Genomic DNA, 14,311 nt, shown 5'->3' with positions numbered 1-14,311 from the left:
TACAAGGAATGTAGTGTTCATTGTGGAAGTAATACACAGGTTCTCCTAATTACATTGCATGTTAAAAATAAAATCTGAAATAGCAATCAAATGCATATTTTCCTCTCATATATTGCATATTTATTTGTGGTTTTCTTTGCATGTGTAATATAATTGCTTTGTTTAAATTGCATTATATACATATCTTTCAGTGAGCTGCACATAGGTTTTTCTTTATGGTAATAGTCTAGACACGAAATGCCAAATACTTTTTACAGAAAACAAAAGGGAAGATTAAGAAATAATTAACAAAAGAACAAACACAAGAATTTCTTATTTCTTTGGCATGTTTCTATTTTTTAAATGTCAATAGCTTGATGCTGCTTAGGACAGTAAAATACCAGAGACTTTTCTGCTGTAGTAGATGAAAGAGCAAACTCTAAGGGCATAAATGGAATTTATCCTGTGATTTGTGGATAACATCCATGCTGTCTCTGAATACGTGACATAAGAATCTGCATATCACTATTTAGTAAGAGCTTTCAGAATTTAGCAGTGTAACTTTGAGAATGGTGAACATTAGTTACTGGACAGTCATGTCATTATGAAGCAACATTGAATGGACATAGGCTTCTCTGGCCACCTTTTCTAAAATTAATTAAAAACTTCCAGTTGAAACAGGCTGGGCAATGATTAGTGGTAGTTACAGTTATTTGCTGAGGATTTACATGACTCTTTTGAAACCACCTGTCAAATAAAGTTAAATTTTTCTACTTTATTGTGCTGTGAGACTCCCTCGATTTGTTACATGATGAAGTTCCAGGATGTGCTGTCCAGTCACTTTACTGCCAGTGCCACAGCCCACAGAGATGTCCTTTCAGCCACTGTAAGACCCACCTGGCTGACAGCTTGAATGGCTGGAGGAGAAACTCAGAACAAATCAAAGGCTGAAATAGGACTGCTGTCTGAATAGACTCTTATTGAAATTATCCATTCTCAGAGCTGTTAATTAGTGTGCAAAAAATGAATAAAATTAAAACTGAAAGAATTAGTGGACAAGAAGAAGAAAGGAAAAGTAAGAAAGCTAACAAAAAGTTGTAAAACAAGAGATTTCTTTCTTAGCTAGTCCTTTCATTTTTGACTGTAAGGACAGGTACTGTGTGTAGCGTTTTCAGAAGTATGAAACTGTAAGACAATTTGCTACAGCTGAATTACCAGTAAAAATAACTGACTTTGCATGAGTGAATTGACTTGCATGAGTGTTGCTAGTGATGGTGCTGTGCAGTGTGGAGGCCCTGAGTGCTGCTGTTGTGTGTCCCGCAGTGCTCTGCAGAGTGTGGCGATGGCAGCCGCACGCGCTCCGTCGTGTGCATGACCAACCACGTCAGCAGCTTGCCGCTGGAAGGCTGTGGCAACAACAGACCCTCCGAAACAACACCCTGTAATAACGGGCCCTGTGCTGGCAAAGTGGAGTGGTTTGCTGGGGGCTGGACACAGGTAAGCCTAGATCTAACAGATCTGTTGGTTTTCTATTGGTATTTTATTTTTAAACTTGTATTTTTATGCAATAAAGATATGTGCCATGAGGTGTTTCTTCATCTCTCTAGAGTATTTGGGTATTTCTTCCTGTATCTTACTGAGTTGATGCTCAATGCTTTCCAGCATCTGCTGGTTTTTTTCACTTTGATGAAAGAAAGATTTTGTTCTTCTACTCCTCTCTATCTTAATTTTTTATTTTTCATCTACTGACCCAGTGTATTTATGAAATGAATGATGACAGAATGCTGCTTAGCATGTTCAGGTGAACAGTAAAGCAACAGGTTTGCAACTTTTAAAGTAGAGCCCTTGTGATCATGCATAAATGCAGGGAGGTCCATACCTATATGTATATATATATGTATATGGATTTTCCAAAAGATAAAGAAGGCAAAAAACAATGGATCAATCCAAAAGTTAGTTTTGGTGTTGTGCTGAAATTCATTACAATAGGCAAAAGAACAAATTTTTGTTAGTGGCCTCTATACTGATGCTCAATACTCAAAGTAAATTCTTCCCTTTATCTGCATCTAGTGGCCCTTCTCATTCCAAATAAACATGTCTGCTGTCAGGCACAAAGGCATTTCAGAAGCTGTCAGTTCATGCCCAGGCATTTCTGTCCCTTTGTGTAGCTCTGGCATAGCCTGGAGAGCACTGCTGGTGCCAGCACTTGGTGTGTGTTAACTCCATGCACTTCAGATCCCACGGTCCTTCCAGGAGATAAGGAGCTGCAAATTAAACTGGTATAGCTGAGGTGGAGATTACAGGGCTACTACTATGCTAATGCTTTCAAGTGTACATTATAATTATTGTGTATAAGAAAATATGTAAGAATAATAACAAATTGAGATTTAAAAAATCCTTATCTGCAATTCTAATAACAGATGCAATCCAGGCCTTGTTACTCAGACTGCTCCAGCAGGTGAATAGGATCTCTGCACCCATTTTTGCTGCCCTGCACCCTGTCAGGGCATCCTGTTCTTTTAATTCACCTTCTTTATTTGCATGGAATTGAGTTGTTTGATGCACACAAGGGTACAGTATTTACTGATCTGAAATCAGTGTCTGAGAACATCAATTCTGCTGGCCAAGTCCTGGCTTTTTATAGCAAGATGAGAGCAGGCAGTCAGTAGGCAGAGCAGGAGGGAGCATGGATGGATGGCCATCTGTGTCATGCTGTGTCAGAGCTAAGGTGGGGTGTTCAGACACTGCCTGTAGGAGGAACCCTTCAAAGACAGCAGTAACAGAGATGTTTTGTATTAAAGAATGTGCAGTTACTGTATTTCCTGTAGAATTTATTTGGGTGCATTTATCTTAAGGTTCTTCATTCAGCTCAAGAGTTTTGTGGGAATCTGGTAAAGGGATTGTAAATTCTACGAAAAATGTAAACAAAATCCCCAGTGTTAGGAACATTTGATTGGTTTAGGCTGGAAAAAATCCTTCTGAAAATCATAGTCCTTTATGCAACATAGAAACCAATATGTTGCTGTAATCATATTCTAAAAACCTTTTTACAAGTGCCAGGAACAGTATTGTGTGTGTATGTAACCTTTAAATGGGCAGTAGGAATCCAAGTGAGTCAAATTTGCTTTTCAGAACTGGAACCAACACTGCATCACATAGATACTTGCAAGCATGAAAATAACACCCTGGCAGATCAAGGCAGTTTGTAAAAACAGCACAGAATGTGAGGCTTTGTAAAGCTGCAAACCAGTGCTCTAACCTTATAACCTTCCAGAGTTCAGTGCAGCACATGTGATCTTGCTTCAGTAAGAAGCAGTTACACTGTTTGTGGGGAAAGTGAGTTATGCTTCTCCTTTGATTAGAAAAATAAATACCAGTTTCCTTTGGAGCTACAGGTAAAACTACACTTCAAGATTTTTCCAGAAGTACACTTAGAGTCATATGTCTTCTTTATAAAAATAACTAGAAATATGTTTTGAGTCTGTGGTACCATGTCATGTGGAGAAACATGTTACTTTGTAAACAAGTTGAAGGACATGAGGAGAATAACAGATTTCCTCACTTTTTTGTTCTCTGATACAGTGCTCTACTGAATGTGGTAGTGGAACTCAACAGAGAGAAGTCATTTGTGTTAGGAAAACTGAAGGTAATTTTGATGTTTTGGACCCCCATGAATGTTCATATTTGGAAAAACCTCCCAGCCAGCAATCCTGCTACCTCAAACCATGTGGATCTAAGTGGTTTCATACAGAATGGAGCACAGTAAGTCTGTCATGTTTTCCTGTATCTGAACTTTGTATGATACATCTTTTTCTGTTTATATTGAAAGAGAACACCATTTGGATACAACCACCCATCATGAAATTGATTTAATTTTGCACAGGAATGATAATAAAAAGAAAGCATGCTCTTTACCCAGCGGAGCTTAGAAAATTAAGGAAGTATCTTGACCAGAAAGAGACACTGCACAGTTGTCTTTTTATCACTGATCTCTTCTTCATAGAATCTTCCTGTTTAATAAAGCTGGTTTGGCCCTTACAATGAGACAGTGTGGTGCACTTCGAAGTTCCTTTCAGATCTCTAGTTTCATTAAAATTAAGGAGCATTTAATAAAGAATGAGGGATGTATTCATTTTTTAGAGTGAGTTTTACCATAACATTTTACTGTAAACTCTTCACTGTAATACTTGGAACTTCACTGAGAGAAAATGTATTGTACAACTTCATGTATCTTCAGTTTCCCCTGGAAGTGGACCAGCTGCACTCACCACTGTGCCTCAAAATGCTTTGGTTTCATCTATCTTTCTATCATTTCCTATATCTGACATCTTTTACTGGATTTAAAAAAAAAAAAAAAATCAACATTTTTGTCCTAAATGAAAATCAGAAAGTGCATTGTTGTCTTAGAAGGAGATGACATTGTATCTATTGCAGTAACTTGGACCCTTTGTTGAGCCTTACGTCAACAATGGCAGCTCTGCAATGTGGATGCAGCTCAGAATGGTTTGTGTGAAGTGGAATGTCTATCTTGGTTCCATTCTAAGGGCTTGAGATCTCTGCAAACCTGAAGTTCTTATGGCTGGATCTGGAATAATTACAGTGTTCTATATAGGCATGTAACAGGAGTAACTATAAAAAAATGTGTTCTATTATTGTTGCACATGGCTGCCCTTTCTAATGGGGGGAAAGGTTGTACTTTAAAAAGGAGTTTAAAAATACAGTATTGAGAATACTTTGGTTAGTTTTTTACAATATATGATTTTATGATCATGGTAAGTTGTTTAGGCAATGTTAGGAAAAGAAATAAGTATGCCAAAAAAGTCAGAAAGTAAACATTGTTACTAGTTTTGGACTATTAAGGTTTTAATCACGAATGACCCAGGTTTAATTAAGTTTTTGAACATTAGGTCAAACTGGACAGTGAGCCAAATCTCAAAGACCTCACTCAGGCAAAATCCTTGGTCAATGGGGATTTGTTTCAGTATGGGCAGAAATATGTAATAATTGGCTTTAAAAAGACCGTAACAAGCAAGTACAAAAGTCTCTGGCTTCGTAACAGACCCTGAAGGAGCACAGAAATATTTCCTTTAGAAATTCAAAGAAACTTAAAATGCTTTAAAAAGTCGTTTTCCTGCAAGAAGTGAAAAATAATTGAGTACTAGAAAAAAAGGCAATTAAAATTATTCTTGCTTGTATATAAATGGCAAAAGGGACAGTGGAGGGTGGGGAGTCAAGTAGTAAAGTTCAGTGTGATAAGTTCTTAAAGCAGGAAATGTGAAAGAGTAGATTTGGGAGATATGTCTAAATGAGCAGATAGCAACAAGACTAATTAAGGAAGCAAGATGCTAATAGATTCAGAAAGGAAGCTATCCCAGCTTGCTTTCACTTGCACAGTATCCACTATGTTTCCTTGTCCAGTTGTTGCTCCTGTGATCAAAAATGTTTGGGGATCTTGAACAAAATTTTACTTGTATGTCAAGGGCTTCATAGGTAGAAAATAAAAACCAGTAGGGGTGAAGTTGCTAAAAGGCTGCAGGGATGCTGGGGCTGGCTTCAAGGTTCCCTTTTTTCCTGTCTGTAATTACACATCTCCTATGGTCTTCATGAACTTCAGCTTAATTGTTTCAGTGTTCCAAATCCTGTGAAGGAGGATTTCGGGTTCGGGAGGTGCGATGTCTGTCGGATGACATGGCAGCCAGTACTCAGTGTGATCCACAGCTCAAACCTGAAGAGAAAGAACCATGTAATACACAGGACTGTGTCCCTGAAATAGGTAAGGGAGAGGAAACTTGTGCTTTAACAATGGAACTCCATCTAGTGGAGAAATTATTTTATAGTCTTGCAGAGGCTTTAATAGTATATTTTCTTTATTGAGTTCAGAGTTTTATTTTTACACAAAATACAGCTCTTCTCTAGGCTTCAAAAGTAGGTTTCCAATAAAAATGTTTTCCTTGTAATGTGTAAGAAACTGGCTTACTCTTGAAGTTGCTGAGAATGTGAGAGATCTGCTTCTGTGAAAATGGTGCATACAGGGTGTTTTTTCTGCAGCCTCCTTGCATTCTCCAAGGTTTCTCTTGGAAGAGTATTTCAAAACAAAACAAAACTCTTATTTCAAAACAAAACAAAAAAAAAGGATCATTATGTACTGTATTTGGTAGCAAGTTCTATATGAACCAACAACATTAAGCTAATATCTTAAGTGCAATGAAGCAATTTTCTTTTGTATATATTAAATGTACAGATGCCCTTAATTTGCATTGGAATTAGTCATCTATCTCATGCAGAATTGATTTTTGTAGTAACGAGAATGGCTAGGAAGAAAAAGATGCAAGAATTTAAAAACAGTTTTAACTCTGAATGTTCTCCAACAATTTTCAGTTGAGAATTATTCAACATACTTTAAGATAACCACATTAAAAACCTGGAGAAATGGGGATAGGTACATGCTTTATATATCTTTATATGAAATCTTAAATCATCTAACTTACTTGCGTAGATAACCTGTTTTGACCTGACAATGAATGTTTAAATTCAGGTCCAAGGGGTTTTACATGGTAAAAGAAAGGGAATTTGTTATTTGTTGCTCAGGTACTGTTTTCTTTAGTTTCTCCCCTCTCCCTTTTTCTCCGCAGATGAGAACTGCAAGGATAAATACTACAACTGCAACGTGGTGGTTCAGGCGCGGCTCTGTGTCTACACCTACTACAAAACAGCCTGCTGTGCATCCTGCACCCGGGTGGCCAACAGACAGCCAGGCTTCCTGGGCCGCAGATAACAAATACTGCTCTGCTCAAAGCACCAACAGCACTCTTCACATGGAGCCTGAACAGTGCTGCTGCTTTGACTGCAGCAGTTGTAGCTTCTTAGAGATGGGGGTTTGTATTGCTGAGTGCATCGAGACTATGGTTAAATCTCACACTTTCGGTTACAGTTATTGTGCAGTTATCTCTTTTAAGATGTTTGTTGTAAAATCATGATTTTTTTTAAAGCATTCATTTTTAATGATACTATTATTTGCACCTGCTCATCAGATAATTATTTAAGGAACATACCAGCCTTAAGATTGTGAAATTAGTGAAAACTAAAATCAATTGCAGGCAATTACTGGAGATAGTTGACCAGTATGAATGCAGCTGCTCCATTATTTTCTGAGTGCTTACTTTTACTTGGTATTTGGACTGCCTTAAGTTAGATGACTAAATCAATGAAACATGTGCATGAGAAAAATGACTTCCCAAAGAACCAGACCCTTGAAAACCATTTATCATCAGTTTCTTAGCACTCTAACATATATTTTTAACTACTTCAGTCCATTCATAATAAATCAGAGTCGCTGTTAAGCTCTCTTGATTGTACTTTTAGCTAATATCCTGTCCTCAGGCAGCAAATATATATGCACTTGACTGCCAGAAGGTGCCTTTATATTCAATTCATAAACTCGTGAAGATACACTTTTATAATTTTGTATGGATTTTAAAGTACATTACCCACCAGAGGGACACTAGTGTCTAGCCCTTTAAGCCTTTCACAACTGCAGCTGTCAGTGAGACAGGTTAACCAGAAAGGTGAAGAGCCTTTGCTGGTATGAAAAGTGATTATTTCCATTGGTGAGGTCTCTTTTCTGTAGGGGAGTTATTTCAGTGAACTGGGATCTTGCCTAATTCTTGTCTCTGCACTATTGTTTAACAACTACCAAACCAAAGTACTTTGTCCAGACCTAGTCTGGTTATGTCACCAGTTTCTGAAACAACCACCAAAGGATACAGGCCTGTGTGCCTTACAGCAGTCTGTTACTCCTGGTATCAGGCAGCAGTATGAGTGTAGTAGCTGAGTATCTGTAAAAAAGGGATCTTAGCTATTGACATTCTTCAGGTTTTGATCAGTTCCTGCAACATACTTGTCTTTTTTTTCTCAGTGTTTCATTGCACAGATCTATTCATACCACTCCTTTTCTATTACTCAAGAATGGCTGCAGACTTAGACCTGAATTCAAGTGGTGATTTTTCATTTCTGCAATTACTGTACTCAGCCTTGGGACTTGCTAAAAGCAAATAGTATATTATGCAGTGCAGATGAGGTTTTGCATTATCTGCATGTTCTCCAGCCTTTACTTGAGAGGTCTTTCAAATGTGTAAATAAGGCTGAGGGGAAAAAAATAAGCTCCTCTGCTTATTCAGCTGTTTATTACAGCATATTGCTTGTAAATGAGTGATGCCCATCTATATATCTGTTCTGAGGTGCATGAAGTCTGAGTTGCTAAAACAGCTGTAATAATCTATGTTCAGTCACTCCCAGAGATGTGGTCAAGGTATCCTGCTACTGATGCAGAGCTATGTTTGAGCCTCATTGTGTATCCTTTTCTTCTTACTGCTTTGGTGGAGAGGATGGGGCAAGGGAGTGGAGTGCTGGGAGGCAAAGGTTGCTGGGTGTGGTACCAGTCACATCAGTTTGTGTTCTGGGAGCCACAGGAAGGTGGAATTCCTGTAGTCTAAAAGCTGCCTTGCATTGAGATAAACCCTAGAATGTTTTGATTTGGTCACTCTTGAAAAATATGTTTTGGACATGATGAACTACTAGTGTTTGGTTACATCAAATGAAGAAGTGTTTCCCCTAAAATTTGAAGGTACTCTTTGTGACTATAAATTGTCGTATAAATTGCCAATAATGTCATTGACTATTTCTGTACACCTTGACTTGGCTTTTTCATTGTAAATAATAGATATAAAGTTGTTAGAAACAGAAATTCTAATTAGAAAACTTGTAATTTAAATTCATTCATCTTTCACAGTCCTCCTCTTCCCTTGTATTACAAAGATTTATCCATGAAGATAACTTACATATTTGTTATTATATTCTATTCCTTAGATTCTTGACCAAAGAATGATATGGAGAAAGTGCAGAGTAAACAGCTCTGGAATCCGATACTCCTAAATACAGATTTTTATCTGTATGTCTCATTGCAGCAAATCTTGACATACATTATATAATTTTTGCTCTTGTCTCCTTCATCCCAAGGAGCTGTTTCCTGTCAGCTTGAGGGAAATACCTGTTCTGTTGCATAAAAAGACTTCCTGAAAACCCCAAGGCGAATGAGATGTAGAGAGAATCAGGTTTGCAGTCAGTCAGTAAAACAAATCCTTCTTACCCACACTTGGGCTGTGAGACTGTCAGTGACTCAACACATAGATCCTCCTATTTTATAAAATCTGTTCTTTTGTTCTGGTATATATGGCCATTAGCTTATTTTACAAAGAGGATCATCTTGTAGGCTCTGTTAAGCTGCTAATAAAGTAAACAGTGTCTGTGACAGCTATCAAAGAATATTATATACATACACATAGTATAACCCTGTATTACATCTAAGGTATACAGCTTTGTGCATTGATTGTAGTGAGCTATGGTTATATATATTGTACCTTTTTTTAAAGTAAAAAGACATATTTCAGCTATACCAGAGAAAACAAAAAAAAGCTGGTTTTACCTAATTAAACATCTAATGGTAAGGAAAGTGTGAGAATGCTGCTGGACTTAATCATTTATCATCTCTTCTCAAATGTCAGCATTATTAAAATACTTGTTCCTGCAAAATGAACTAATGAGCCCTTTTCATCAGCACTTTGATATACTAATATTGTCTGCACAAAGTAAGAGCTGTGCTAAGATTTCACCATCTCACAAAGCATAGTTTAGAAATTGTGCCTATAGCTTTGTTCTAATGGAGCAGTGCCCCAATTTAGGATGATGCCTGCAGAGGATCTGAGTTTACTTGCTGTTAGTCAAAGGTGACCTTAATGAATGCAGTGGACTTAGAGCAGGTATAAAACCTGTGTAAGTAAGAAATTATGCATATTATCAATTGCGAATATCAGTAATGCAGACTTCTGATTTTTAATGTTTTCATTTCTCTTTCTGACATTTTAACATCAGTCAGAATCGTTCAGAATAGTGGAAAAAATGCGTCCTTGCCTTGAAGATGCCTGACAAAATCCAGGAAGACCAGAGTAAGTTAGATATTTTAAATAAAGAGTCCAACTGCTTATGGGGTAAAATCTGCATACAACTTTTATGTCTTACAGACATGCAGCTGGCCAAAGTCAGCTTCATTCAGAGCAGGGTCTGTGTCTCAAAGCACTTTCCTTTTGGAGTTGAGGATTCCTGGTGCAGTTCTTTATCAACTTACCAAGGGTCCATCAGGGTTTACTAGCTCCTGTGCAATGTCACCTTCAAGCATTTGTAGGTAGAATTCCTTGTGTACACCAAATGCATGCCAAGTTTGAGAGACTGATTTCATGGAGTCCTCCCTTCCTCTCATAGCAGATGATGTGGAAGCATGAGGGTCTCTCCTGTGAGAATGACCCTGTGAATGTGTCTGACTTGGCCAGCAATGAGACTGACACAGAGTTACTGTTTGGTTTGGTGTCTGACCTTCAGTCCCCAGGGCTCTGGAAAGGGCAGGGCAGTGCTGGGGAGTGCAGTGCAGGGGACTTGGTTGTGCTTCAAGCCTGCCAGCCTGGAAGTGCATCTGCACGGGATGGCCACGGGCTCAGGGCAGGATCACCTCTGGCTCCCTGCACAGGCAACTGGTGTCTTCCTTGTTAAACACAAACTTTTCCTGGTTTTTCCCAATACTTCAGCAAATGGAGAATTTTCAGCATGCATAAAGCAGTGTTTAACATTAATGTTACTGCTTAGATCCCAGTTTTATGACAGTGTGGTGCAGTTATGTATCAGTCATATAGTCTATAGTCCCAGAAAATGCCAGTGGTCACCACTGAGGGAAGGAGGTGCTCAGCCAGCCTATGGCTAGTGTGGCTATGTCTTCCTGAAGGAAATGCTTTGCTTCCTCTCTTTATAATCTGTACCACTGTAAGTAGTAAAATGTGCCTTTTAGGGCTTTGCTTTTCCCCATCCTCATCCTGACCTATCTCCCTTTTACACCCACAGCAAAGCTTCTCCTCTCCTTCTTATCTCACTTTCATCCCTTTGTCCTTTGGATGACAATATTAAATTTTGCCAGAATTACTGAAATCCTGAACTGGCCTTTGGTTTACAAGAATCTGTGTTAGAAATAAGCCCAGCTGTTAAGACATTTTGTATTCTGCCAGCCCCTGGATTATTGTGTCTGTGCATATCCATGTTGGCTAGTTTTAAATGCATAGTAGTAAAGTACATAGTGAATGCATTCCTGTGAACCTGTGATTGCACAGCTGTTGAAGTCTGTAGTGGCCCTTAATTCTCATACATAACATCTATTGCACAGAAAAGAGTTATGATCCTCACAAAGGAAAAGCTGGGTGTTTACCTGGTTTTCTTGAGACATAGTGTCTCTGACTTCTTAAAAGCTGTTCTGTTGCATTGGGCTGATAATTTATGTGCATGCCTGTAACTGGAATACAAAACATGAAATTTTGAACATGAAAGTTAACTTCCTTTATTTCTAAACTTACAGAACATTTGTGGGAGATTAAATTAGGCATTGTTTGGGAAATAAAGTAATTATTTCTACATCAGAAATGAAAAATCATCCACTAAACATTTTCAATATATTTTAAAGCAAACTTGTAATCATTGTAATATTTCAGTGTGGGCAAAATTCAGACCTGGTGAAAGGGAGAAAATTCCATTTAAGAAAGTTCATAGCAGACCTGAACTTGGCTCTTTGCTTCTCAGCTTTTTAATAACCAGAAGTTCAGAAGAATGAGAGTTCCCAATTTTATATATCCCCATGTAGTATAATTGGATACAGCTAAGTATCCAATCATACCTGGAGAGGAGGGAGCTTAATTCTGATGAATCATTGACCTTTCAGCAACAGTCACTGCTGCTTGTCCTGACCTGGTTTTCCATGCTGTGTTTGGGTCTCTTGAGACCAGTAGCCTTGGCAGGGCTTGGGTGAGCTTGTGAAGTCCTATCATAGTCACTCAGGATCTACAGAGAGGATCAGGAAGGACGGGAGACAAAAGAAACCCTAACTTTTATTTTAATATGTGTAAAATTGTCTACTTGACCCTCATAATTGATTTGGGCAGAAGGATATACTTTATTATAACTTATTTTGTTGTTATTTGTAAATACAAGATGTCTATGGGAAATATGTAATTCTGAGCTGTGTCTATGGAAGAAGCCACTGCACCAAAATATTTCAAATATTTAGAATAGGCAGATTTTTTTATTAAAAGGGACCTAATATGTATTTATTTACATATACCATTCAAATTTTGTCCAGCTTTTACATTATACTAACCCATCCTTTTAGGGAATTTTATAGCACAGGTATTACATATATATTTTTGTATATATGTCATACTGTAAATCCATAATACCATTTTCTAAACTTTCTGATTAGCCAGTTTCTTGAGTGAATTAAAGGGGGAGAGTATAGGCAAAGTGCTTTCTGACTCGTTCGGGAATATGTATCTGTGGCAATGTACCTGAACCAGAACTGTACAGCATCCTTTTCATATTGTACACATTTTCTCCTTGATGAAAAAATGTTAACTATTTTTGTTTATGACTAATTTATTTTTTATTATTGTGAAAAATAAAGTAACTCAAGATGAATTTATGTGACATGTTTGGGGTTTTTTGGTCGATATGTACGTGAGTTTCTTGGGAATTAAGTATAGGCATCAACAAGGATATACAGCACACTAAGGGAATTTAGCAGATTTAGGAGTGGGCACTCTATAACCGAGTTGCAGATAGTTGTGTAACTCATGTGACAGCCTGTGAGGGGTGACAGCTAAGCTCTGAGATGTCCCAGGACAGTGTGCATTGCACACCAAGAAGGTGCAACGTCTGCTGTAGCTGAGCTGGGGTCAGCCTGGTTCTTCCCCAGTCTGCATAACCAGAGCAGCGCTGCAGACAGTTCTCTGCAGATGTCAGGGTAATTTCACTATAAATAAGTGAAGTCATAGAATCATTAAGGCTTAAAAAGACCTCTGAGATCATCGAGTCCAGCCTTTGACCAAACAGCACGACGTCAGCCAGAGCACAGCACCAAGAGCTGCGTCCGCTCGGTGAAGTCCCTGGGGAGCAAAGCCGCACGGCCACTGCTCTGCAGGTAAGCCCGGGGCGGTGTGCTTTCAGCTGGCCGCCGCGAGGGGCCGCCGCGAGGGGGCGCCGCGAGGGGGCGCGCGCGGCGCCTTCCCGCCCTTGGGGCTCTGAGGGGACTGAGGGGCGCTCGCGCCTAAGGCGGGCCGGGGCGGCAACGCGGTGTCCTCACGGTGTCCTCACAGTGTCCTCGGTGTGTCTTCGATGTGTCCTCATGGTGTCCTCTCTGTATCCTCACGGTGTCCTCGATGTGTCCTCACGGTGTCCCTTCGTTCCGGGGCAGATGAGTGAGCGCAGGTGGGGTGGGGAACCAGCGCCTGTGCCCCTCTCTGGGGACAGATTTTAAGTGTTGAGTAAACGTGTGGGGGTTTTCGTTTGGTTTTTCTTTTTAGTTGGTTGGTTTTTTGGTTTGTTTTGGTTTTTTAAAGTAGAACTTGAGTTATTAAGGTTTGTTCATTCTACGAGGTGAAGCCTGGACATAGATGTAACAGTCCACATTTTAGGTTTTTGGATTTAATTATTTTGATCATTAGGAGGCTAGTGATCAATAAGAGAGTCTTGCAAGGATAAGGAAGGGAGAAGCAATTTAATTTTCAAGAAAAAAGATGGCATTTACCATGCGTAAATAACAGAATTAATTTCTCACCTGAGGGGATATGGTGCAACTGATGCAGGATAAGGATACTTTAGACAGACGTCTGTTTTTTGATTCTTGCTTTAGGACAGGAAGATGGACTGAGCAGTCTTCTAAAACTTGTTCTTCAGTGTACAGTACAGCAATAATGATAAGAATAATAAAGTGATTCTGTTTGTCTTGGGTGTTCTGTGTCCTGTGAAACTGGGAATAAGCTGTGCTTAATTTTAGGAAGTAGATGTATTGAGAATGGGGGCATGCTCTCAGAAAAGACTCTTGTTTTGATTGGGGACCTGGCAGAGAGCATCCAATTTCTTTTGATTTTAATGAGCTCTGAATGGAGAACTTGCTTCTTGCTAAAGGACAATAGTTTAATTGTCATTCAGCTAGATTCATATCCCACATCAGGGATATGTTTTTTCTGGTGGGTTTTTTGTTTTGGGATTATCTTTAATGAGTATTTCAAAATACGTGTGCATAAGAAGAGTGTTCTAGTTATGAAAAGTCAATCTTTGGCTCTATATCTTCTAGAGAACTCTGTTCTTTGTTAGGTACAAACCCTTGTCCTCATCATACTGGAGTTGAGCTTGGATGTCTGGCCTGGGGAACTGCAGGCTGAAATTTCCTTTGGATGTATTCAGTTTT

At 38.9% G+C, this 14,311-nt stretch overlaps 1 protein-coding gene across 2 annotated transcripts in view; it reads left to right on the top strand.

Annotated features, from left to right (window-relative positions):
• THSD4 (thrombospondin type 1 domain containing 4) overlaps window positions 1-12,540 on the top strand; it is a 238,567-nt gene extending 226,027 nt beyond the window's left edge. For both annotated transcript variants that reach the window (XM_085070773.1, XM_085070774.1), the window contains exons 15-18: window positions 1,303-1,476; window positions 3,562-3,741; window positions 5,608-5,752; window positions 6,612-12,540. In XM_085070773.1, coding sequence (XP_084926899.1) covers window positions 1,303-1,476; window positions 3,562-3,741; window positions 5,608-5,752; window positions 6,612-6,754 — 642 coding nt within the window. In that variant the 3' untranslated portion in view covers window positions 6,755-12,540. The remainder of the gene's footprint in view (window positions 1-1,302; window positions 1,477-3,561; window positions 3,742-5,607; window positions 5,753-6,611) is intronic.
• The last annotated feature ends 1,771 nt before the right edge of the window (window positions 12,541-14,311 follow it).

Source organism: Lichenostomus cassidix, chromosome 10, assembly GCF_008360975.1.
Source record: "Lichenostomus cassidix isolate B80296 chromosome 10, HeHo_3.0, whole genome shotgun sequence".
Lineage (NCBI taxonomy): Eukaryota > Metazoa > Chordata > Aves > Passeriformes > Meliphagidae > Lichenostomus > Lichenostomus cassidix.
The sequence above is the reverse complement of the archived record's forward strand: the minus strand, read 5'-3'. Positions and strand labels throughout refer to the sequence as shown.